At 46.0% G+C, this 26118-nt stretch overlaps 1 protein-coding gene across 1 annotated transcript in view; it reads left to right on the top strand.

Moving 5' to 3' along the window:
* FRMD4A (FERM domain containing 4A) overlaps positions 1-26118 on the top strand; it is a 209071-nt gene that overhangs the window by 115003 nt on the left and 67950 nt on the right. Inside the window, exons 4-7 of the mRNA XM_075715136.1 lie at positions 3286-3378; positions 17375-17459; positions 21691-21747; positions 24236-24258. Coding sequence (XP_075571251.1) covers positions 3286-3378; positions 17375-17459; positions 21691-21747; positions 24236-24258 — 258 coding nt within the window. The remainder of the gene's footprint in view (positions 1-3285; positions 3379-17374; positions 17460-21690; positions 21748-24235; positions 24259-26118) is intronic.

The following is a 26118-nucleotide window of genomic DNA, read 5'->3' as shown; positions in this document are numbered from 1 at the left end:
TGCACGCTTGAAAACAAGGAGTTAGGTGACAATCTGCAGTACAGAAGCCCTCAGTGATGAAAGATTGTAAGTGGTAATTGAGTACAGTGAGCAGTTAGCTCCTGGCAGTGATTTAAGTGACCTTCCTGCTCTGAAGGAGCTTTGGATTTAAACTCCATGCAGATGAGAGTAATGAAACTCTTCAACCCAAATGCTTGGTGGCAATTAAATGTGTTATTCAGTACGAACAATCGTGCACGTGTGCAACATAAATGTGTAACCTGGTATGCATACGTATATGCGTATGTTCTTTTTGTACTGATTATATCAACCAGTTTCTCAAGCTAAAATGCAGTGGGAGTGAAAAGAGCAAGTCTTTTCAAAATAAGAAATACGTTGAAGTGAATTATTGTTCTGTACACCGTGGCTTCTCAACACTTAGTTGTACACGTTAGGCAAACCCCGACATTTCTGTTGAATAAACATAGAGGTAGACAGTAATTCCATTGCCAACAAATCAGTCTCAGCGGGAACCAGTGTGTAATGCCATCAGCTGCTGGTGGCTGCTACTTTGGTGATACAAATGCAGCTGGACAGGTTCAGGGTAGGATGTCAGGCTTAGTGTGGCTTTTCCTTGCTCTGACAGTGTTTTGTACCTTGGCTTACACGGTTATATGCTCGTTTTGTACTTTGGCGAGGAATGGGTGAGCTTGTCTAGTTTCGATCCCCATGCGTACTGTGGCCTTTTTCAGCCTTCCTAAGTCCTGTTAAAAGAAACATAACAGCACTTCAGGACAAAAAAAAATAGGAAAAAGGACAGATTTCAAGAAGGGGGATGCAGCAGGAATTATAGAATCATTTAGGTTGGAAAAGACCTTTAAGATCATCCAGTCCAACCATTAACCTAACAGTACCAAGTCCACCACTAGAAATGTGGACACCTCCGACTTTTGGATGCCCAGGCTGAGAATCTTTCAATGGGGCTTATTGTCTGACAGCCTGGAGCATCTGTCTTCTAAAAACCAAGCCTTGTTAAAGTACATATCTGTGCCGAACAACAGGACACAATGCAGGGATCCCACACTAGCACTGGGTAACTGCATCCCAGCAGCAGAAATGACAGGAGACCACATCGTGCTGCATGCCCAGCTATGCAGCCGGACGAGAACAAGACTGGTTAGCCCATACACCCGGCCCCGTAAACACGGCCATCCTCGCCCCCAATCCCGGGCAGTATCTCTGCACAGCAGTGTCCCAGGCTGGGCACATTTGCCATCAGCCCATGTACTGCAATAGAGACATATGAAATGACTAGTTGGGCTTGAAAACCTGCATCATGTCACCCCTTTCCAGTAGCCACACTGCTAGTAAGTCTGTGGCCCTAATACACAGTTCAGGCTGCCCTTTACCTAGAGAAAAAAAAATAGAGAAAAAACTTATTTTAAAACTTTATCTAGAGAAAAAACTGACTAAAATTTAAAATATCTTGGAGAAAACACACAGGTGTCTAGAGCAGGGGTTAAAAATGTTTTGATCCTTTTTGTACACTAAAAGATGTTCAGGATGAGTTTGAAAAGTCCCCAACTCCACATGTATCACTTGTACCTAGTTGAGACTTGATACTCTCCCAAAATAGATGCAAAGGCTGCTTAAACTGAATGCCTGACTTCTATATGGCAACATTGAAGGTGAGATAGCGTCTTTATAAATGTCTGATCCTGAACCCACTGGGGTGATGAGTGGAGCTCACAAGTAATTTTGAATCCCTTAGACAGTGCGAAGCAGCGTGCTGCACTGAGGTGAGCACGCACGATGTCCCAGCTGGTCTCCAGGACAGCCCGGAGCTGCCTGGGCCTGAAGGTCCCTGAGCTGCCCATCCTCTTCTGCGTCTACATAAGACAGGACAGCTGTACAGAAATTCAAATTGAACCCAGGTGATTCAAAGCCTTCTGAAACTGCTACTCTCCCCTGTATTTATTTTTCTAGAAAAGATGGAGTGGGAGAGCTACAAGTCCAGTTAAATTGCTAAATAGATGTTGTTGCTTACTTTCCAAAGGGGCTTCTCAGTTGCCCAAAGCACACATGCTGCTAAGGAGTAATGGGCAGACCCTTGTGAAAGCTGACTGGTACATTTCTAAGGCTTGTGGCAACCCTAGAAGTTAATTTAACACTTTTTTTTTTTAAATCAAGCCTTTTTTTTCCCTTTTTTGTTTCATTTTTGGTGGAATGAAGAATTGTTATTAGCATGAGCTGGCGAATAAGCACTGGAGCAGACCTCAGGACATCTGAGTTCCATTTCCTGCTTTATTTGCTGCAAGATTCTCCCCGAAATCACTTCAATTCTCTCTCCCCTTGCTTGTCTAGACAGCAGAGTGCTGAAGGCAAGGGCTGCCTCTCCCTCTGGGTGAAATCTGGTCTGACTGAAATCAATAGCAAAATGCTCACAGGATGCAGCCCTAGCATCACTGAAGGCAATGGCAAAATTCCCACCGACTTCAGTGGGGCCTGAATTTTACCCTGTGTATTTCCACAGTGCCTAATTTAACAGTGCCTTTATCTCAGCTGGGGAGTGAGATGCCCCTGTAATACAAATAATGTTATATATATAAAATACCTCTCACGTGCACACAGCGCTCTACAATGTGGGGGACGTGACAAAGAACAGAGCTCCTGTCCAGGAAAGCTTCCAGCAGCAAGGCACGAATGGATAAATTATAGGAGAAAATAACAGCGACAGGTACCATCTAGGCAAAAGAAAAGCAGCATGTGGTAATTGGAGCTGGAACGCTTCATGGAGCAGCTGTTTTTCAGGAGCTCTCTGAAGGAGGGAAAACAAAGGCTGGGCAAACCTAGAGAGGCTATTGCAGGCATGTGGGTGGTAAATAAACTGTCTGAGGCTGTAGAGTCAGGTTTAGCCTTGAGTGAAATATTGCAGGCACTGTGGAAACTCTTAACAATAGGGATTTCTAATGAAAATCTTGACAGACTTTTAATGATACAACTGCTCCAGGGGGTCGTAATAAAAAGGTGAAGCTCATAACATTTTGGGCTGTCCTGCCTGCTTGGTGCTGCCAGTTTTCACCCTGACAGATTGAACTTTAGCAGTTCGATTCCCAGACTGAAATGTTGCCAGGATATCGCCTCCACTCCTCAAACATTTCCTGCGTGTTTATCAAATATCATGCAATAGCCGAGGGCAAATAGCATGCACTTCGGGTCATCTTTTGTAACACCTCAGACCTCATTGCAACGAGTAGCGACAAACCTCTTCAGTGCCAGGCTCAAAACTGTCTCTTCTCTTGCCAGGGGACACTTGAACTGGCTACAGCTGGACCGCCGGGTGCTGGAACATGACTTCCCCAAAAAGTCAGGACCGGTTGTTTTGTACTTTTGTGTCAGGTAAGTGTGTGATGGCAAGCCCTTCCCATGGGATACAGCTACAGACAACCTGTTCCCTAGAAGCCAGGAAATGAGGCTGTCAGTTTCTCATGCTGTAGAAACACCTGTGGACAAACACACACGTTTACAGAGGTTTCTTTTGAGCTCTTTGGCTTTGAAAACTCTTCTCACACAAGTGTAAATAAGTAGTAGCCACACTAACACCCATAGCTGCCCACAGAGAAACCTTGTATGAGGGCAAGATCAGACGGTATGTCTTTACATTTTCATTTGTGGGTTTTGAACTCCTAGAAAGTCCAGGCTGGGTAGGGTTGCAGAACAAAGACCTCGTTCTGCCAGGATAACCAGCCAGAGCCAGCCACCTGGAGGGAGAACACTCGCTCCCTTGCCGGCGAGCCATCGTTTCCTCCGGATTGTGCCCAGGGTGTGCATTATGTCAGGGACCAAATTAATCCCAGTATAGCTCTGTCATATTTGCCTTCTGGACTCAACCACGTAATAGTATAAAGAATTACCTGCAAATAGCAAATGATGGCATTTTATGGCAACCACTTGGCTTCTGCATGGGCATAGAACATATTCATAGACCAGACTGGAAAGGTTTTAATGAATATTATGGCAGTTTGGGATAATTTCTCTTCATCTTGGAATTTTGCAAGGAACTGCCAGTGTTTGGAAGCCACTAGAAGCTGCTGGTGCTTTTGTGTACACAGCGTCTTTGCCTCCAAGGGAGATATTTTCTGAGAAGGCAAATTTGCTCTTGCAGCTTTAAAACACCCAGAGAGAGGCTGGGGGTTGGGGTGGCATATGTACAAAATTAAGTTGAGGGTTTTGACTTACTTTTAATGGATAGCTCATGTCTAGAACTAGCCAGTACAGTATTACTGTGTCTTTTTCTGTTAGCCTTTCCACTCCAGTGTTATATTACATCTGACATCACTCTCATTCATTCCATACTACCCACAAAAAATTAAGACCTACTTTTGAGTTTCTTCCCCTGAGTAAAGCTTTTTCCCCTTGCATAGTGATTGTCATTCATTTAGTTTCAATTACAAGGGAGGCTTCTCAAGAGAAGAGACTCTCTGCTCTGTTAAGTCCCCATATTTAGTGGTGGATATATCTTAGGACAAATCAAGGTTGCACAAAGCCCCATGACTCCAGAACTGGCCTCCTGTCTCTCCCAAGAGAAGAGCTTAGTCTGCATTTTGGGTGCTTCAAACCGTAAGGGTAGATCCAGAGCTGAACATTTCCAGTGTATACGATCCAGATCCACCTGTGCTTAGAACCACACAAAACTGTTGGTGTTATTCTGCAAAAGTGTTAGACTTCTGGACAAATTTAAAAAAAAAAACCAAACCACCAAACTCATTAAGAACATACCAGCTCTGCTATCAAGCATCTTGCCTAGGGGCCAAATTGAGGAGTCCGTGCTAGGGCAGGGATCCCATGGAAAGCAGATTTTAGGACTGGAACTGCTAAATGTGTGAAAGCCGGTGCTACTGAGCCACTCTCATTTTCTTTTCAAAGACCACTCAACAAGCATAAATATTGCCATCTGTATTGTTTTATGAAAGTTGGCAGCACAGCAGAGACAAGTCATTCTATCAGGATCTTAGCCAAGAGACATCTTAGGACTATGGATCCATAAACAGTAAATGAGTGACCTCTCCTCTTCTGAATCGTAATCCATAGGGGAAATCCATAGGGGAAAAGTCAGCATTCAGTGTCTGAAAAGTGAGTGTGTGAAAACTAGACTGACTACGGGCTTATACTCTTTTGTGGTGGTAATGAGTGGATTGTCACACTGAGTTACAATTTGAAATGAACTGAAAGGCCAGATGCCTCAAGAGTTAGGAATGGGAATTAACTTAACATGGCTTTCCTACTGGTTTTCTTCCCCCATGGATGTCAGACACTGGCAAGAAGTTGAAAAAGTTTCCCAGCACTTAAAGAGTTCCCATGTCTATCCCCAGATCTGATCTGAGTGGAAGGCAATTGGAGAAGAAATCACCTCCAGCCAGCTGGCTGAAGCTGGAAAGGCCCCATGTATCTGTTACCAGTGGTCTCTGTTCTGGCTTGGGAACTAAAGCAAGGGCTGAAGGAATGTTTGTGAAGAGACCCACCAACAGACAGGGTTCTATTTTGGTAATCTGGGGGTGCACAGCGGCTTGCAGAGCCATCCATACCATAAACAGAATGCTCCCTCTCCCTTGCTGCCATGAGGTGGAAAGCAGAGATAGCTGTACCATACCCAATTACAAATGTGTTAATTTCTACGGGACTGGGTGCCCATGACACCTTGGTAAAGGTCTGCCTGTTTTGCAGATACCTTTCTTGCATTACCTCTCCCAAGCACTGCAGCTGAGAAAGCTTAGGTTGGTGCTGGGGGTCCTAATTAGGGGGATAGTAATACAAGTAACTGGATGTGCCAGATGTTCATTACAGAGAAATCTGTTTACTATATCAGGATTTAGTAATCATGTGGGGCTTTCCCTCTAGCCGAAGTAAATGTACAATTCAACCACATTGGGAACTACTGAAGACATGAAGCTTCAGGCAAGAACAGTAAATGGTAGTTTGTGAAGAGGAGAAGCTACAGAGGAACCATTTTCACCTTTTATGAGACCATCAAATTGTTTTTACCCTTAACATGCCTGCAGCAATGTTGATGGGCAGCATGCCCACCAAAGATGCCGTTGTTTTTAGATTGCTCTAAAAGTACATTTAAAGGAAGCATGCCTTTTTAAGCAAAGGCTTCTTGGAAGAACTGTGCTGAAAATAGGAAGTTGCACAAGCTTTGCAGCATGAGATTCTCTTCCCTTATTTAAACCTCTGCAGTACTGTTGAAGCTTCTTTTGACACACATTTCCTTGGGGTTTGACATTGTTGAACATTGATGTCCAGCATCTTTACTCTTTTCTGTAATCAAAGACCAAAAATTTCACAGCACTGTGTCAAAGAAGGAGGATTTTATAAGGATGTCAGCATTAGTTCGGAAGAAATTGCTTCTGCCCTTGTACATTTGCACAGCTAACTGTAGCCCTCTATCTTCAGGTTGTCATCTAGTGCTTCTCTGGAAACTTTCCACTGAGAACAACATAGGAACCTAGGAAGCAATCAGAACTTCTTGGGCAGCTGTGAACTGCCCCATGGCTATTCTTGTGCAGTATTATTTTATGAGACTCTGCTAATATCCATTTATATAGCTTTAAAGCCATACATGAAAGCAAGAGGGAGCGTCAAGTGTCTTGCAAGGGAGGTGGGATGTCTGGCAATAGGATGGGATATTAGTTCTCATCTTAGAATTAGCTTCCCCAGGTGGCTTTCTAAAGCCCTGGTCGCTTGGTTGTTGGTGAAACTCATTCCCTGCCTCAGAGGGTTTACAGTGCAGATAAACCAAGTCAGATGAGAGTCACAGCTGAAGTCCAGGAGCAGCAAAGGATGGGGATGAAGGAAGGGGAGACTGCTTGACTAGTTGATTTTACAGAGGTGTTTTGAGACCAGAAGAGGACAGTGAAATTGTACCTCACAGCATGAGCTGCATGGCAAAGGGCAGGAACCTAAGTAAAGTGTGGAGACCCAGGCAGCAAGGAGGTCAGAGGAAAACAGAGCTAGCAGGGGTTCAGATAAAGGTTGTTATATTTTTGGCAGGGAAGGAAGCATTTTGCTCTGACTCACACAGGCAGGAGAAGGAAGGTGAAGTTGCTCCCTTTGTGTAAACCTTTGAGGTGAGAGAGGACCAGAGCATAGACACACTGTTTGTTCATGGAAAGTAAAGTTGTCCAGGCTTTGCAGTGAATTCTCATCCTCAAACAATGGCCTTGTGGGATTAGTAATCCTTAGCTAGGAAACCACCAGCATGGGTCTGATCTCTTTCTCTTCTGGATGTTTGTCATGCTGTTAATTTATATGAACACGCTCGGCGAATAAAATTCACTTCACTGGTGGATCTTTTCCCAGGAATGAATATATGTGTTCCCAGGGTAGCTCCACCAGCTAAACAGTGACAACTCACTGCAGAAGTCGTCACGCTAAATCAGAACATCTCTCACGTGGAAAGGCTCTTCTTTCAGAAAGGCATGGAAGAAAATGTGAAATAAATCCTCAATACTCAAATACACTGTGGGGCAGAGTTTGTATCTATGGCCCGGCAGTATTCCCACAAAGGAATGCCTGTGTCCAGCAACGTCTGGCATGTGTTCATACGTACTGGCTAGGCTGAAGTCAGCATGGGAGCCGTGGGGGCTCAGGACTCTCAATATTGAGGCCAGACATTTTGCCAGGTTACCACAGTTACTACAGAACAAAGTGGCTTTAAATAAGAGACAGTACTGAAACACAGAGTGCAAAGCTCATCCGTATCGTTGCTTTCTTTAACCTGAAGGAACGTAGCTCTGTGTGCACCAGCAGTGGTCCAGGTCCAAGGCAGGTGGGAGAGATATCTAAGATGGGACTCACCGCACCAAACCTGAGATGTTTACCCGGTAGACAGCTCTCTGTCAGGGCTAATTAGCACAGGTTCCCTGTATAACCACTGGAAAGAAATAGGCACTTTTCAGGAACAATTCATCTGACTTATTTTAGATGACTGCTTTGGAATTCAATAAGTTGCAGTCTAAAATACCTACGTCTCTTCTCTGACCTCAGACCCCTGCTCAGATGTAGGCATCTACATTGTAGCTACCTCTTTTCACCTGATGAATCCCCCCTGTGTGCATCAAGGGCAGCCTACAAATTCAGATTATTATTTCAAACAGGGTTGGCGCAGCCAGGGTTGAGGAGGCATTTCCCATCTACAAGGCTTTGCCTGACTACCCGAACAGAATTGGACCAGATTTCAGCTGCTAATGAGGCCTTAGGCTATTTTAGTTTTTCAGCCTTCCTTTATATCCAGTCTTTAAAGCCATATTCCATTAGAAAATGACTAATGTTAAAAATAAAAGGAGCAGGAGTCCATTTGGAAACAGTTGACCCTGGAAGGAAGGGAGACGGTGGTTGCTAATATGGATTGTTCGTAGGGCTAGATGGACCTTACAACTTGTTGCTGAAATACATTGCTGCCTCCCACGTTGGCCAGAAGACACGTATGGGGTGCAGATTCACGGCATGCTGCTCCCAACTTGCCCGACTCCTCACATGGTGATCCCAGCACACCATGGCTGTGTGTGCCATTCATTTCCACTCAGCTTTGCATCTCTCCGAGAAATTAGATTATGGGGTGGTGATGACAGCAGCCTGCTGCAGCAGGAAGAGTGGAACAGAACCACACTAAATTAACCAGAGCAATTTATTTGTCTCACATGTAATGGGCTGTGTTTCTCCACCCCCAGTTTTCTCCACCAGAGAGGGGTATGTGGTGCTCCACCGCTTTGCTCCAGGCAGGGAATGAGGGGGGTGGACAAGTTGCAGTGGCTTCTGAGTACATCCCTGAGCAAGGCGGGTGGGATGAGGGAAAGCCAGCGGGAAGCTGATGCCAAGGTGAGGGAAGAGAGATGGCAGCAGAAGTATCCTTCCCCCACACCACCTTCTCTCCCCACCAAGGAGGGAGGAGGAGCAGCAGCCCTCTCTCTGCCCCATGGTGCGAGACAGGGGTTTACAGGAACTGTGGAGAGAGGCCCAAGGAGATTATCAAATACACCAGTTTTGCAGCCAGGGAGAGGGAGAGAAGAGGCAGAGTTTGCTCTCACCCGTGGTTTAGTCTAGTCTACCCTTGATTGGTTTAGGTGGGCTTGGTAGTGTAGGTTAATGGTTGGACTGGATGATCTTAAAGGTCTTTTCCAACCTAAACGATTCTATGATTCTATGATATGTTTCATCTCACCTGCCAGCACCCAGGAGAAGATGCTGGGGAAAAATCATATACACACAAATTGCTCTGCTCCTCTGCTCTTCCCTGGTCAGCTGCAGACCCCTCTGCAAGGGGAGGTGCAAGGCAGGCGGTGCTGGACCCCACTTTGCCATGGAGCTTGATCATCTCGGAAGAGTTCAGGGACCTGCCCTGAGATGTTTCAGCACCTTGTGGTGCTCCGTCCTCATCCTCATGCCTAGCCGTCTCTGAGCTCCTTCCAGCTGTGCTGGCTCCCTCACCCGCTCTCACTACCAGCACTGAGCTGGTAACTCCCAGCACCAAGCTCCTTGGCAGTTTATGCTACATATAAGGGAGCCAAAGAGACATCTCCCGCTCACTTTATATCCCTACAGCTCCATGTACTGCTGGGGTGCTGTAGAAACAATAGCAAAAATCAGAATATTAAACCCACATAACAACCTAGCCCAACCAAGCTGCTTTCAGGGTTCCCGTGAGCTGCTCTGTCTATGAAGTCTGGCACAGCTGTGCCATAACCCAGATCTCTTTGTACAGCACGTGTTTCGCTGGTTGGTGTGCATCAGCTGTGTGTACGCTAAGGGGGAAGATCTCAAAAGCCAACAGCCCTGCAAACCCCCTCCTCCCACCCAACCGCAGTGTATAAATACAGCCGCTCAGACCTTGTTTGTGCTGGAAGACAAGGCTCCCTGCAGACAATTTATTGCAGCCTTCTCAGGGTGGCCCCCTGCTCTGTTCACCATGGGGAAGGTGTAATAAATAGCCTGCGGGGAGGCTTTGCTCCTCAGAGTCTCTTTAGAGATATGAGAAACTTCTGTCCAGTCAGAAGATTTACTTGTGTGAAAACTGACCTTTGCTTGAAGAAGGGAACTAATGGGGCTCTGCTACTTAGCACACAGCTCTGAGCTAAGCCATCCATTACACACACATCTTAATCGCAGTCTGGCTCTTGAGTCCCATAACATCATTCCTGTTTTCTGCTTAACTGGGCATATATTTGTATAAGTGAGCTGTGTTTAGAGAAGGGGATAAGTCATCCATTCAGCCACCTGAGGGGGGAGAAAAAGAAGCATTCTAAAAATTTGTTATTTTGAACCACATTTTGAATGTGTTGATGCTGGCAGCATTGTCTTGTCTAATTTTGGGAAGCATTTCGACAGCATGATAGGTACTGTGCAGAAAAGATGGATGCTGTCAGTGTAGGATTTGTACCTAATGTGGATCAAGCAGCAGTAGCTATGTCAATGCCTACACATGGATTCCCTGGCTGGGTCAAAGTCATGCAGACTTTGTTTCCATTTTCATTGCAATTTGTGCATTTATACCTTACACCAGTGGGTGTGATTTGCTGTCACCAGTGAAGCAAGCAGAAAGATCTGCTATGAGGGGCCCCATCGCCTTAGCATAGAACAAAGGCGTAGAGCCAGTGGGTTAGTAAACCCCATGCCAGCTTTCACAGCCAGATCATACCTTCGTGTGCTGCTGACAACATGGTGGAATGGTTCAAGACCCTCAGATGAAAGATGCTCTACAAATACGGAGGGATGGTGTTAGGCAAGAGAGTGCACCCAGCGAGTTACCTCTAATAGCCAAGACGTCGCTCTTCGTAAGGATCAAATTGCTGGGCTGGAGCCCAGGGGAGTGGGGGGAAATTCCCCTGGTGACTGAGGGAGAGGAGGGGAGGAAGGCAGTGTGCTGCTGTGATCCAGTCACTGCTCTCGCCTCACACTTGGGACAGATAACCACATCACTCCTAAGCCGAGAGGAGCTGCAGCAGCCTTTTTGTACAAAGCTGCACTGCTCTTGCAAGCTAGGCTCCACAGGACATTTCAGGGGTGGAGGGATTTGCAGAATATATTGAGCTGGCTGCTCCTTTTATGGCTTGCTCAGGCCTGATACCCTTCCTGGTGAGAGGGCAGAGGCCTCACTGTACTGAAGTCAGTGCCTTTCCACATGATGCTTGATGCTGTAACCAGACAACAGAGGAATGTGCCTGTATTACTGCCTTGATTCCTTTCCTTCTATACATTGAGCACTTTGCGGTTTGCAAAGACTCAGGCCATACAGCCTGGAAGAGAGCTGGTCTCTATATATTCCAAAGCAGATGCTTTAGTTTTTCGTACATAGAGAAGATGAGGCACAGGAATGAGCAAATATCCCCAAAACACATGGCTTTCCAGGAGTTCAATGGGTCAGCCTCTTACAAACACTGAGAAAAATGGATGTGTGGTGGGTAAAGGTGCAAACAGCTTCATAGTACAGTACAGCCGTCAGGAAAGAGAGAGGGAACAAGCTCAGGTTAGACAATATCCACAGATTTATTTTTTTGTTAGCTGCAACTCCCTATATTCCTGGAATTGCATTCACCTCCTGTTTTGTGGCTTCCCCGCAATGAGGTTAAAGTTGACACAGGTCTCTCTTGCTGCCTCCTGTCCCCTGCACACCAGCCCCTGGCACTGGGCAAGGGGGGCCTGAGCAGGGCACCAGCACAGGGGACAGGACATGGGCTAAGAATCAAAATGAATGCAGAAAGGGAGGTAAATGGAGCTTTTTAGCGCCTGGGATTTTCATTCCTGTCTGATTACTTAACAGACCAACTATTTAGCATGACCATTGTCTGCTTTAAGTGTCAGCACATAAAAGTGCGACCCATGACTATTAGCAAACAGGGCTGGAACATAAAAGGAGCTCTGCAGCCTGAGCTGCTCAGAATACTCATTTAGCACGAGACACTGGACATAATGACATCTGCATTTAAGTCCATTATACCGATGCATGTGATTTTTCTTTTTCTGGTTGGCAAATGGCCTCATATTTTTCAAATTATCCTCTGAGGTTTTAAATGACATGGTGAGGGATAACGAGCCAGACCCCAGGATGGATGAGGCAGAAAAGGGGTCTCCTCCTTTATCCATCGCTTTGTAGTAATGAAATAAGAGGCAGTCCACTGAGCTCTGCTCTCAGCTCTGTCCTGCATCCTAACCAGAACGGAGTCAGCCAGCTGGGAAGGACATGGGAGACACCTCTGCCCATTTCAATCCTTCCACCTGGGTCTGAGTGTATTTCCCATCTAGGGTAGGAGGAAACACTGGGGAAGGTGACTGCACATCAAAACCCAAATCCTTTTGCTTCATTCTGACTTCTTCCATGAAATCCAGTTTTACCTTTTATTGTCCTTTTTCATGGGAAAAATGTTTTCACCAGGGGAGGGAAGAGCCACTTGGATTGTTATTCTGTGATTTTTCCCCTTTCCTATTCTTAACAGGCCCAAGAGGGGTGTTTTGCCTCCCTGCACGGAAACAGTATCACAGGGCTGGAGGGAAGGTACCCCCTTTGCCCATACTAAGTCGCCAGCTCCTGCCCTTTGGAAAAGGCAGGAACTCACCCAAAAATCACTGCCATACTGTTATCAGTCACGGTCACCTTGATCGGGAGCAAACATCCTCAGTGCCACCCTTGGCCTCCCCGTCACTGCCTGGCACTGCTCGCCTCTGTTTCGACTGGCCCTCTCGCACAGCACTGTACCAGCACGCCGAGCCACACGCATTGGCATGTCCCTTGCCCGGCTGCCTCCTGTGCCACCGTGGCCACCCCGCTGCCTTCCTCTGAAAGCAGCAAGACTCTGGGGAGTGAGGCTTGATAGGACAGTAACAAGAGAGTGCTTTGCTATGCCCTTGCTTGGTCTGGGCTCTCCAGATGGCAGAGGGACCCTTGGTCCTAGTCAGGGCTCCAGTTTCGATGACAGTTTTTTCTGGTAGGGGCACTCCTCAAGAAGATGCTGTTCCTCAGTGAAACCAAGTGTTGAAACCTTTCTGAAGTCTTCCAAAGTCCTTTCAATGTCTTCTTTGAATTTTCTTGGAAGAAAACAGCATGGCACCAGAATGGAAGTTTTGGAGTGTTTCTTTTTGTTGAAAAAATGTGGGGTTTTGTTGGATAAAAGACTTTGAACCAACTGGTCCCCACCATAGTCAAATATCACAAGAACTAGGATGATATCACTGACCCAGGACAGATCTACACCTGAAGTAGACAAGACATCCATTTGCTGTGGTTGTGCTTTGAAATATTGTTGTGTTGAAGACCACAGTGAAATATGTTTACTGTTTGGCAGGTTCTGCTTGGAAATAAAGATCTCAAATGCTGTAACAGCACATTTGCACAGTCAGGAACTTGATTGCTCAGGGCCTGGTCTCTGCTAGGCAATAGATGGCCAAGTTCAGGCTGACAGGATACGTCCAGGGCTGTGTGTTAGAGGCAATGATAAATATTTTTTATTTGACAGTTTATTTTGGTGTGTGGAAATTAGGAGTGCTGCTCATTTTAGCTCTCACTGACCACAAAAGCACACCACCAGCTCAGGTGCTTTTGGAGGCCATTTCCCTGATAGTCCTGAGGCTTCCTATCCCCACTGCAAGGACAAAGCACTAGCTATCAAGCACCTTCCCAACACTGCTAGATTTGCACATCTGTACACACACAGCTGGGTTCACATATGAGGCTGGCAGCAGTGGCCAGGGATTCTCCATCTCCTGAAGGACCAGTAATCAAACTGGTGAGTCCAGTGCTCAGTCAGGCCATTTCTCCCTGCTGCAAGTCAGAGATGGGCTTGTGTGTAATGCAAGGGAGAAATTACAGTAGTGCCAATTTTCCATCACCCAAGGATCAGGAGTTTCCACAGCTGCTTCTCACAGGCACCGCTATATAAATGTCTGTGCTTGGCCGGTTATGATGGGAATTGCCATTCACCATGGCATGAGGGGGCTTAAGCTGTCTCAGAGCAAGTTGTCAGTTAATCAATGCTTAATATAGAGCAATCTGATCAGTATGAGGCACATCCTTGCAGCTAAAAAGCCTTAAATGTTTTAGATGCAGCAGCTTCTGAAGTCATCCAAGATACATTGTGCAGTACTCATTATTATATTCCTGCCACTCAGAGGGAGCAGTCAAGATAGGCACTTTGTGTTCATTACCCAGCGTAATATTCACTGGTCTATTTAATTAATGCTTAGAGAATGTACTGGGTGAATTATAAGTTACTGGGGATGGGGAGGGATGTTGAGCATAGATTAACGTTGGCTGATCTTTTAAACTTTTTTTATAATTATTTTTCTGGTTTTTTACACTCACAAAGTTTTGTGAGGTGTTCCCACTTCTTGCAGGCACCTAATTTCTCATAGCAACAGTTGCTGGCTATCAAGGAACCTCTTCTAGGAGCTGCTTGAGGCAAAGCTGTTTGTTGGCTGTATTGCAAGAGATACAGGTAGCGGAGCAGAGCTGTCAGACACATTGTACTGCCTTTTTCTCTGTCCAGCCTATCCATCATTTCCTGGATACATCAGCTTCACAGCACATGGAGGAATGCTGCTCTCAGGGGAGTCCTCAACGGAAAGCTGAGAGTTGCCCCTTAAAACCGATGATCTTGAAACAAGCTGTAAGAAAGGGCTTATAAGCTTAACAGGCAAAACAGACAAAGCGGGGCGGAGGAGGCAGGAGTATTTTCTAAACACACCACAACAGCCCCAAGCAGCTAAATGATTTTCTGAAGGCCATGAAGGAAACCTGTGTCCGAGTCAGGAATTTAACCCAGATTTTTTGCTTGGTTCATTACCTTAGCAGCTGGATTCTTCTTCCTGCCTCCTTAGTCACTGACATTGGTCATTGTAAAGTGCAGTTTCCTTCACCGTATTTGGAAAAGGTGGTAACAGGAGGAGGTCTGACAGAGATTCACAATCAGTGCAAAAAACGTGTCTTTCCCTCCCCTTTCTGTTGTTGCAGCGCCGGCTGTGAATTCAGGGGAGTCTGCTCCAGTTCAGGTTTTCTGAGCTTGCCACACAGAAAATCCCACAAGACTTCTCTCTGCAAATCTGTTTTCTTTCAAGTAGCACCAATTTCCTCGTGCACATGCTTTGCATTTGTCTGGGTGCATGTGTGAGAGCCAGTAGCTCCCCAGCACACCCTTCAATCTGGAGATCACTTGAGAATTGGGTTTTCTTTGTGAAGATGAAGTATCATGTGCAGGCTCTGTGCTCTGACTCAATTTTGTGCAGAACATGATCTGTGTATGTGTCTATGTGGAAAGCCTTGGGAAAGATCCTTGCAGCCTTAAGAGATGCAATATTGCCCTCTAGTGATGGCGAAGATGGTCTCGTTTGAGCTGATGAAACAAAAAGCATTTTGGCTAACCTTCACTGGATTCAAAAATGAAATAAATGTTCCTGTTTTCTTCTGACCCTGGAATTATAGATCCTACCATCACAACTTGGACAGCACTGGTAGCGGTGATAAGCAGAGGACGTTCTTCAGGAATCACAGAATGTGTAAAATTATAATTTTTTTCTCCATTAATTCAGCAGACAAAAAGCCAGCTGCACTGAGAGAGCAGATCTAGTAAGAACATTCCGGTTTTGCAGCATCTTTTATGCATTTCTAAAGCCAAGTATATTTTTATTTGCCCCAAAAAATGAGAGGCAGTTTCAAGGACAGGAGGTGAAACTCAGTGGAAACTAGAAAAAAAATAAAGAAAAAAATTAATTTTTGTGCTTCATGATCCCTACATTCAAATGGGGTTTTTTATTTGGGTTTTATTTTTATTTTTCATTTGAAGTTTTCTGGAGGGGGAGAGGGGGGAGTAATAGCAGGAGCACTTCAGCAGATGAACAAGAAGAGCTCAAAACGTTTCTCTCACTCTAGTAAGCAAGCAGTTGGTTGTATCTGTCAGGAAATGAGCTGCTTTGAAGGGTTTCAGAAGACACCTAGGAGCACTAGAAAGCTTTGACCTTTACCCCTAAGAAGGTTACATTTAAGGCCCTCGATTCTGCAAATAGCTCAACATGGACCATCCCTCCAGCGCTTGTGTGAAGCCGCAGGAGCGTCAGCGGGTCTCTCAGCTCCGCTCCCAGACAGTAGGGTCAGGGAGTAAGGTTTCTCTGTAACTGGACCCCGCATCTCAACCCAGATTTCCAAGGTATCTCATTTTTTTAAGTTCCTGATGCAGACAGCATTTCCCTGTCACCTTCCCTATTCTAATTGCCTCTGACAAGGCACGATAGTACTGGAATTTATGTAAGGAACATTGCTGCCACTGTACTGCAACCTAAAGATCACTATAAAACAGGGTGGGCAGATAGATGTATTTTTTTTCCTTACCTAAAACACAAAGTAGATACAAAATTCACTTTAATCATTCACTGAACCTACCCAGGCTTTCTCTTTTCTTCTTTCTACAGGAACACACAACATACTTATATGTAATAATCAGTCATTAACTTTGACGGTATCCTGAGCTTTTTTCCCCAAAAGGTCACAAGGCAGAATTAAGGGCTGGAGTTGATTCAAGCCAGTGGCAAAACTCATGGAGTTCACTGCCAAAGGATCAAACCTTCAAAGCAGGCAGGACATGGAGTACTGAACTGATTCATACATATCATGGGCTTTCAACATAATTGCAAATATTTGGGGTAATCAGCCAATGCAAGAGATTGGGTTTTTCTGACACTGAGGGTTTGGGCTGGTCAGTTTTCTACTGAGTTCTGCGAAGTCATCTCAGCTCAAAAAAAAAAAAAAAAAGATTATTGGCATTCCCAGTAATCTCCAGCACCACTACTCACAGCAGTGGTAAATTGTGCAAGGTCCTTAACTACTGCTGGTTGCTTACTCTAAGACCATAGCTGCTACGTGCTAGCTGCTAAAATATGTAAAGAAGCCTTTATAAAATTTGCCTTATGCAGAACCGAAGTGGACAGGGAAGGAACCCAGAATTGGATTGCTGTCAGTGAACATTTTACAAGACGCAGGTCAACAGCACGGAAATGGGCAGGTTAGGTAAGGCAGTGAAGACAAAATGCCAAGATGTGATGGAGAATGAAGGGGAGTTTACAAGCAAACAGAATAAAGGATTATTTGAAGTTTTAAAACAAAACAAAGTATTATTTAGAAACAAAATCTTCCACTTAATGATCCGATTCCTTTGGTACGGCTGGGGTGGTGGTGGCTGGTCATCTCCTGAAGCATGCAGAAGCCTCTTTCATCACCCCAGTCTGTCATGAGCAAAGCAACTTCAGTTCTAGCACGCTCATCATGACTGCATTGACCGCCTTTTTCATGTCAGGAGTGTGTTTTCATGTTTTGCCCTAGTTCCCGCTCGTGTCTCACCTCTCTTGCTTTCCCTTTCAGGTTCTACATTGAAAGCATCTCCTATTTAAAGGACAATGCCACCATTGAGCTGTTTTTCTTGAACGCCAAGTCCTGCATCTACAAGGTAAGGACTCGGGGAGCTCTGGGTGGCACTGGGGTGGGCCGAGACACCTGAGTCTGGATCCCCTGACCCAAAATTTACATCGGTCACAGCCGGACATCAAGATACAACCTCCTCCTCCCGCCCTCCCTCACTCCTCTGTGTCTGACCGCCCTGGCCAGCTTCCTTGTTGGAGAGAGGTTCTGAGGTAAAACACCCCTGGAAATAACTCCACCCAACGGCCGGAGGGAATCTGCAGCTGCTAAAATGATAAACTGGCTTGTATTTAGAAGGAAAGGTCCGGTTTTGTGCTAAAAAACCGCCGGTGGCGAAGCCGTGGGGGCCGGCGCTGGGCTGCGGGGATGCCGTTAGCGCTTCCCGCCCGAAGAGGGCGGCGGTGGCCGCGCGGGCTGCGGCGCGGGCGCCATCTTCTGGGCTGGGCGGCGGGGGCGGGGGGGGACCGCGAGAGAGGGCACGGGCCTGTGTCCGGGCGAGTGGGCGAGGGGGCGAGTGGGCGGGTAGGCGTGGGGGGCTGTCTGAGGGACCGCATGCATGTGTGACTGTGAGTTTGTGAGTGTGTTGGGGAGGCACATGACTACATGTCTGTGACAGTGTGACTGAGTTTGTGGGCCCAGGGGAGCGAGCATGTGGAGTATGGGGGGCGGGGAAGGGCGTCTGTGGGTGCGTACTGAAGACCACCTTGTACCAGAACAAGCCATGCACGGAGAAATGTTTTTTGTACCAGAATAGCCCCGCCTGGTAGGCTACTGAAAACACCAGGCTGCTGTTGCCAGCACTGTAACTCAGAGCTGCTCCTTGCAAGGCGCTCTGTGTGCCACGGAGAAGGGCGTCCTGGCACGGCCGCCACTCCCCCGCCGGAGTGCCCGTGGCAGAGCTGCGAAGCCGATCCCTCCGATGCCACAAGCATCGTACAGGTGAAAGGGCAGGGTCCAGAAAATTAAGCAGGCCCAGAACCCGCTGAGGTGGAAGCCGGCTGCATGCAGACTCGGCCAGGTGGGCTGGGCGGGCGGCTTGACGTGTGGGACTGGGAGAGGCTTTTCAGCAGCTGGGATTCCCTGGGAGGATCCCTCCTACCTACCTCTTTGCTGGCAGAGCCATTGCCAGTGACTCACCTCCATCTGCCAGGGAGGAAGCGGTAGGAGAAGACAGCTGTAGTCAGGGAGTGATTGTACCGCCATCCCGCAACCCTCAGCAGGTTTGTGACCTGCTAAACCAACTAATTTACACCAAATCTGAAGCCTCGCTTCCTGACATCTGCATGTCCTAAAATGCAGGGTCTAACTTTGCATCTCCTAAAGTGCAGGGCAGAAGCCAGAAAGTGCCTTTTTTCCAGTGCCCAGGAAAGAGGCAGGGCTTCTCAGCTGAGCTATGCAGAGCTTTACTCCCTGGCAAGGCTGCAATTAGATGTGCTTAGTCAGCCCCCTCCAGCAACAAGCTCAGTGAGCATCCCATTTTGGTTCCTGGGGAAAAGTTGCTTTTTGGAGTATTGCCAGGAAAAGCTTACGCTGTTGTTCTTTTTTTGGAGAAAGCTTAATAAGAAGAGGGGAAAAAAAAGAAAAAGAGTGCCTATAGATCTAGGTTGGTCTATTTTAGTCTGACTTCTCCTGAAACCATTACTTTGCACATTCGAGCTGACTGTTGATCTCCATCCAAGAATAGCCCTGCTGGATTCCCAGTCTCCCATGCGGGTCCTTCCCCATTTGACTTCCAGCCACAGTAAGGCATGCTGTGCTATTAAAAAAGGCACTGAATTTGGAAGCTAGGTGCAGAGTCTCTGCTAAGACACAGGGCGAGCACCCAGCCAGCATGCCTGGAGGATTCCTCTAGGTGTAGAAAGGGGGATTCAGCGCCTAAGCGCAGCCAGTGCTTGTCATCCCTGTAGCTAGCAGGGGGTGTTGCATGCTCCCAAACTTTGAAAGCTTCCTTGTTGCACCAAGATTTTCCTCATTGGACTTCCCATGGATTGCTTCACCCCAAGGTCCCCTGCAGCCCAGAAAGACCGTACTGTGTATGATGTGTAGTTCATAACGCTATGCTATCACCTCAGCCCTTGCCCTGTGGATTCTCCAGACACACACCTTCAAATGTCCCCATGCACAGGGCTGCTCAAGCTGGGAAAGAAGACGTCTGTGGCCTGTTCAGTTTGGGGCTGCTGGTCCCCTGGGTTGCCAGCTGGCTCTGCGTTTGGAGCTGTGGTCCTCTGGCTGTGCCCATGGCTCCTCCTCACCTGCCCTGTTGTGCAATGAGACATTCATGGACCCACACACCCAAACCCTCGCACAGGACCAGCAAGCCACTGTTGCCCAGAAAGGCCAAGCCGCATTTGTACTACCAAACAAGACAGGGCTTGGCATCGGGCACTGTCCCTCCATCAGGCAGGCTCTTTAATTACTAGCACATTCTGGCACGGGATTTGGCACGGGCCAACTAGCCCCGTCCCAGGCATTGCTTGGGCGCTGTTCGGGGATGAGCACCTGTTCCCAAGGGGCGAGACAGCTGAGGTAACCCCATCTGGGACCAGGGGAGGGAGGGAGAGTGTTTAGTCATCAGCTATACCGTGCCACATACCCTTAGGGCCAGAGAACGGGCCCTGGCCCACTCTACCTACTAGTATAGACGTGCCATGACATCAACGTGGCTGCGGAGGCTGGTTTGTCCATGCGATGCCTGGTGCTTCAAGGTGGGAGGAAGACCAGGCACTCTGGCTGCACTCCGCATCGCCCCTTGCTATAGGATATGCCTGACTGCCCCAGCCCGGCCCTGCCTGCAGCTGAATCGACATCTTGCACCAGCCGCTTCCCTTGGCATGTGCACATCGTTAGTGCAGGTGCCTGCCTGCATCAGGCAGTTTAGCTGAACTAAGGTGTGTTTATTGCCCGTAGCAGTGCTGGTCTTCACTCCCCAAGGAGTTGTTATGAAGGAGGTGAAGGAAGTGCTTATTTTAAAAAGCTGGCACTGGTGAAAGCCAAGGACACCTGGATCTTATCCTCTGTTTTGTTCCCTTTGTTTTTGATTTTGCCAGAGACAAGCCAACGCAGTGATTGTGGCTTGTAAATGAGGTGTGGCCCTGACTTGGCTGGAGTATGGATCACAGCAGTGAACTATATTTAGATCACTCGTTTCTTGCCAGATGAGGTAAAATATTAAAAACAGCAGCTTAAATAAATACAACAGAAAAGCCACCACAGGAGTGAGCTGAACAGTGACCCAGTTTACATGGCCACATACGTAGGAGACAACGTAGGAGTTCTAGCTGCAAAATAGAGGCCTAAACAGTATCTCAGTAAAAGCCAACTATCTGCCCAAAAGCAGGGGCCGGAGGCTCAGGGAGAGCACACTTGGCCACAAGATTAATGCTCGTGCCGCCCATCCCAAGCATCTTTGATGCCAAGTCTGCATCCCACACATTCAGACAGAGCAGTGCCTGGACCCCTCAGTTCTGTGACTACAAACTCAGGCCCAGCAGAAGGACCCTGAGAGGATCTCATGGGATCATCAGTGTCCTTCATGTGACCATGGTGTCCAAGCAAAACGTTCACAATTTCACCTGACCCTCCCAAGATTGCTTTCATCGGGGGTTGGATCCTATAGAATGGAGCAGTGAAGAGCTACCAAAAGATTTGCTGTCACAGCTCATCCTCAAAACACCCCCAGCCCCAGTGCTCATGGGGATGAAGGGGCTGAAACAAGAGCTCCCATCCTGCAAGAGAGAATATGGTTCTTTTTCCTGTGAGTTTACCCTGGGCAGGGGCCAGAGGAGTTCTGCGGGGGCTTTGACACAACTTCAGTGAAGACAAATTTTCTCATTTCCTTGCTTCTATGAGCCAAGAACAAGACTGTGTTCCCCTGAAGCACGGGTGACATTTGGGGGAGAAAAAATGTATTTCCCAGACTACCTTTCACTAAATCACACAAGAAAATAAAAATTAACCTGATCCTCCCTCTTCCTTCCTTCTCCTCCCTCCTCCCCAGGAATCCCTTCATGCCACATCCAGTTATGCTTCATTTACCAAGTCATTACAGTGAACATTTGGCTTTCTCTGCATCTGAGTGGGGAGAGGTTCTCCCTCACTTTGGTCTCCAGGAGCACAGGGAATGCTTTGAAGCCCAGCCAGGGGAGAAAACTGGCACCGCATGCTTCACCATGCAGTAGCCAGGAGGAGATGCATGTCCTTCTTGCAGGAGCTCAAACTGACTCAACTCTTTTTCTTTCTTGTTTTCTTCACCTTTCAAGGAACTCATTGAGGTTGACAGTGAAGTGGTGTTTGAACTGGCTGCATACATCTTGCAGGTAAGCACCCTCCTTTTCTCGCTTCGCGCTTCCTCATGTTGCATTAAATCTCTTGACTTGCCGAATCCAAAATGGCTGTACAGAAGTGCAGGGGTTCACCCACTGGCAGGAGAAAGATGTCTTTATGCAAATGCAAAATAGATACAGAAGGCTCTCAAACCAGACCTCTCCACACATGGAGCAGATTCCACTGCCCAACATTTTGCATACATAAATGCATATTATGTTTGCACCGACACAGATATCCAAGACCCTGGGGTATGATGTAAAGCCAGAGAAAATCTAAGTGATGGATGCAATTTCCTAGGTGAAACCCATATACAATGGGACCTTCTCCAGTGACTTTACTTGCATTTGCTTTCCCAATGGAGCTTGGCCCTCTGATGATCTCCATAAGCTTCTGTATATGCAACTGTCTGTATTCTTCAAGGTGGGCAGAAGGACTTAAAGACTTTCCAAAAAACTTCTCCAGAAAAAAAATTGTCTTTTAAAGTACTGCTCTTCAGGAAGAGGGAAAGGGTCACAGAGCAAATTACCAGCAGCGTTTGGTAAATCTCTGGTTCCGAAAGAAGAATCTTTTCAGGGTAGCGGAGGTGTTTTTTGTGAACGATCTCATTTTAGGAGCATGACTGTGGGAGCAGGTCAGAGATAATTGTCAGATGATTCTCGTTCCCCTTTCGTACAGTGTAGTTTTCATTTTCCTTCCCATCAACCATGAAGCTATGAGAAGCCATGTGAACAGAGAAGCCATCTCATCAGACTGCACTAATAAATAACAATGCATTGCACTTCTATAGCACTTTCCATGTTAAAGAAGCAATTAATGCATAGGGATTTGAATCTTCATTAAAATCGTTTTATGTAACAAAAATGGAGCGAGAGAGTCAGGATGGGGGACTCAATTAAAAACACATTATAGAAATTGCATATTGGCTGTTGGGGGAATACACATCAAACAACAGGCTCATTGTGAGAAGCAGCAATAGGGTTATGAATCTATTGTCTGCTCATCCTAATGAACAACTTCAGCGCTTAGTAATTGTACAGCCAGATCCAGATCTGCCACTGTAACCCTTGTTGCTGATTGTTTCTCATCACAAATGCAGGATGTTACATGTATTCCTGTAGTAGTTGATGTGTAACTTAATGAAAACAGTCAAAACAAGCCACACCTCTGCTGTCTGTAACCAGAAATTACTACAACCCATGTTTGTGACAGGATCCAAGCAAAACAAGAGGGATCGTACTGTATTTTGTTCTGCTTCTCACTGTGGCATTCAGGTCAAAGAACTGAAGCATGGAGAATCTACCCTACAAAATCATTTTTTAAATACAGTATGCTCATCCCTGTGCAGGCATATCTTTTGGGTTTTGCTCTGTGTTGAACTATAATCATGATATGCTCGAGGATTCCTTCCTATGAACCAGAGGAGAGCTTCTCTGCCCTTCAGTTCACTCAGAGGGAAATAGGAAGATAGTAAAGGACTGTCAGAACTCAAGTGATTTAGTCTGAAGCCATATTTCAAATCGTTGTGTTACTAGAACAAATTAAAGTACCACCAAAGCTCTGAACTTTACCCCAGCCTCAGGATCGGCGCACCACTGGATGTGGGCTGACAGGTTTTGTGGGTGGATAGACAGATGTAAAGACAAAAGACCTGAATGCAAAACCCGGTCCTCTTGGCAGTGGAAACTCCCTCACTGCACAAATTACATTACTGCACTGTGCTTTCTGTGTAGCTGATGGCAAATGAGGCGCTTCAGCATGCATCACATGAAATGCATATTGCCTATCAAAAATGCAGAATGCATATTACATCTATTGAGGAGGGGACTCACCAGATTTTGAGGGTTCGCCGGGTACGCAGTTAGACTCAGGTACTAATCTAACTACTGAGGTGGAACATTACCCAGCCCTTTAACATCAGGCTGTGATGGTAATAAATAGAAATATCTAGATATGTAAGTAAGGGAGCTAAATACTCCCCTAAACACCCAGCAAGGAGTTACAGAAACCTGTGTCTTGCCTCCCCTTGAAAGCTGAGAGTGAGCTAGTTTTTGAAAGCCTAGTTACCAGAAAATAACAAGAATACTTGTAAAAAGAGTCAGGGGAGTTGTAGTCTCAGAGGCTGCAAAGTCACTGAGACTTTGGAGATCTTCTAGTAATGTAGCATCCACATTGACCCAAAAAATTACTTATTTACTAACATTATTTCCTGCAGCTTCTTGGGTATCCACTAGCAGAATGAGGAATCATCTGGCCCTGTATTAGGCAAACCTTTTGTTTGTTAATCTGCCCAGCTCACCGCATGTATCATGGCACTGGACATTAGATACTGGTTCCAAAAAATACATAAGGAATCAATTACAACAGGAAATTGCTGCTAAATGAATTTTGCAAATGGAAAATCTTGAACAGCCATTTTCTTTTTTTTTTTTTTTTCTATTTTTAATGATATCTTTTTAATTTTTCTTCCTCATTTTTCAGGAGGCAAAGGGAGATTTTTCAAGGTAGGTGAACTTAAAAGTTTTTGCCATTGTGTGCTGTGAGAATGAATCTGGTAAAATTACTGTATGAGCGGTGCGATTCAGTTGTAGCTGTGTAGCAACAGGAATGCATTGCTAACATAGATATCGTGTTTCCTGAAATCATTTCTTCACAAAACACAGCCTTTGACAAGAGCATGTCTTGCAAACAGCAGTTTGTGACTTTGCTCTTCATATGCCCACAATGTTCAGGAAATAGACTAGTCTTTGGAAGGAAATTACTAAGGAAATGACTTTACAATCACTGTTATATCACAGACCCAGCCAGAGGCAACATTAAAATTCCATCACTAATTGATATTTCAGCTTGAATTTGGACAGCATTCTCATAATCGTAATTATTATGAGAATGGTTGGTTTAGTTGAATTTCTGCTATCCCTTTAGCCAAATCTTCGGACTTGCTGTAAGAAATTCAGAGGCGACTGTGCTTGGTGTTTCAGGAGACTGTTAATGAAATGCCCAAGAATTTTCATTTAAGTTGACAGTATCTGTCAGTTACACATTAGCCGCAACCAAAGGTCAGATGTCTGGCTGATGCCTCATGAGAGAGACATGAAAGTTCTTCATCTGAAGCCCAGGAGAACTGCCTATGCTAAAAAATTCACATACTCCATATATTACTTTTGTTGACCTGAATGTGAGTTCAGCTGGAGGACCACAGTACCCACTGAAGTTGGTTTCAGAGAAGAAAACAAAGTGTGAATGGGCAGTGAAGTAGAATTGCCAGATGAGCCTGAAGAGGTATCTTAATTTTGCCAGCATTGAGATACACTGAGAGAAGACGGTAACGGTACTCTGTGCACCCGTAGGAGGCTGTGAATAACAGACACGTTCCACCTTCTAGTGGACTGGGACTTCTAGCCAGCTAAAATTGAGACAAATCAGTGAAAACGAACAATGCATTACAAATAATGCCTACCCATCATGGAATCTGAGATGACAAAAGGTAACCCTTGCTAAAAAGGAAGTTTAAGTTCTGCCTTATCATTTCTCAAAACCTTAATCAACTTGCAAAATCCTGACATGCATCTGACCACAGAAACACAAGCCCAGGCTTGTTTCGTTTTTCAGTTCCACCCAATCTGGAATAACTCAGCTATCAGCAGTGCTTATTTAGGGGGCACTGGAGTACATGTGGTTCTTTTACTTTTCAGTCTGGTTTTCCATGCACTGCCAAGTGCTTAGCCCAGAAGAGTGGGACCAAGCAGAGTTCTGCCATTCAAACCTGTGATAAACCACATCTTCCACTGGTTTTGCTATGAAGAACAATATTTAATGTTTCTCAGAATATCTTGGACATGATGAAAATATACCCAGAAAGTGTACATTCAGTCTATGAAACACAGAATATGAAGGAATCAGATGGCTCGCGGTAATAGGACTGAAAGCATTTTATCTTCAAGTATCTGTTTCCAGACCAGAAGTGGAAACAGCCGGTGGAAAGCATCCATCTGCTAAAAGCTGTTTGATGTCCCTTGTAAAAGGAACAGTTGAGTTTATCACAGTGCATTTCTCTAGGCCACAGAGAAATGAGGAATCTTCTCTGAGAGCACAGAAGATACCTCAACATGTGATGTTAACTGCTTCCTCCACACTGATGTGGCAGTCATCACCATCCCCATTAAAAGTTAGCTCTTAGTCCTTTCCACCTGCGGATCACAGTGGTTTGAAGTGGAAGGGCGAATCCTTATGTCCAAGTCAGGCAGAGAAGTGGTGTCGTAATAACAACTTGCTGACACTGCCAGGGATCTTAATTTATAAATGGGCTTTGTTGGCAAAGCAATGTGCCATATTAGTGGAATTTAAAGCCTATTCTTGGAGGA

Source organism: Pelecanus crispus, chromosome 1 (genome assembly GCF_030463565.1).
Source record: "Pelecanus crispus isolate bPelCri1 chromosome 1, bPelCri1.pri, whole genome shotgun sequence".
Taxonomy (NCBI): Eukaryota; Metazoa; Chordata; class Aves; order Pelecaniformes; family Pelecanidae; genus Pelecanus; species Pelecanus crispus.
The sequence above is the reverse complement of the archived record's forward strand: the minus strand, read 5'-3'. Positions and strand labels throughout refer to the sequence as shown.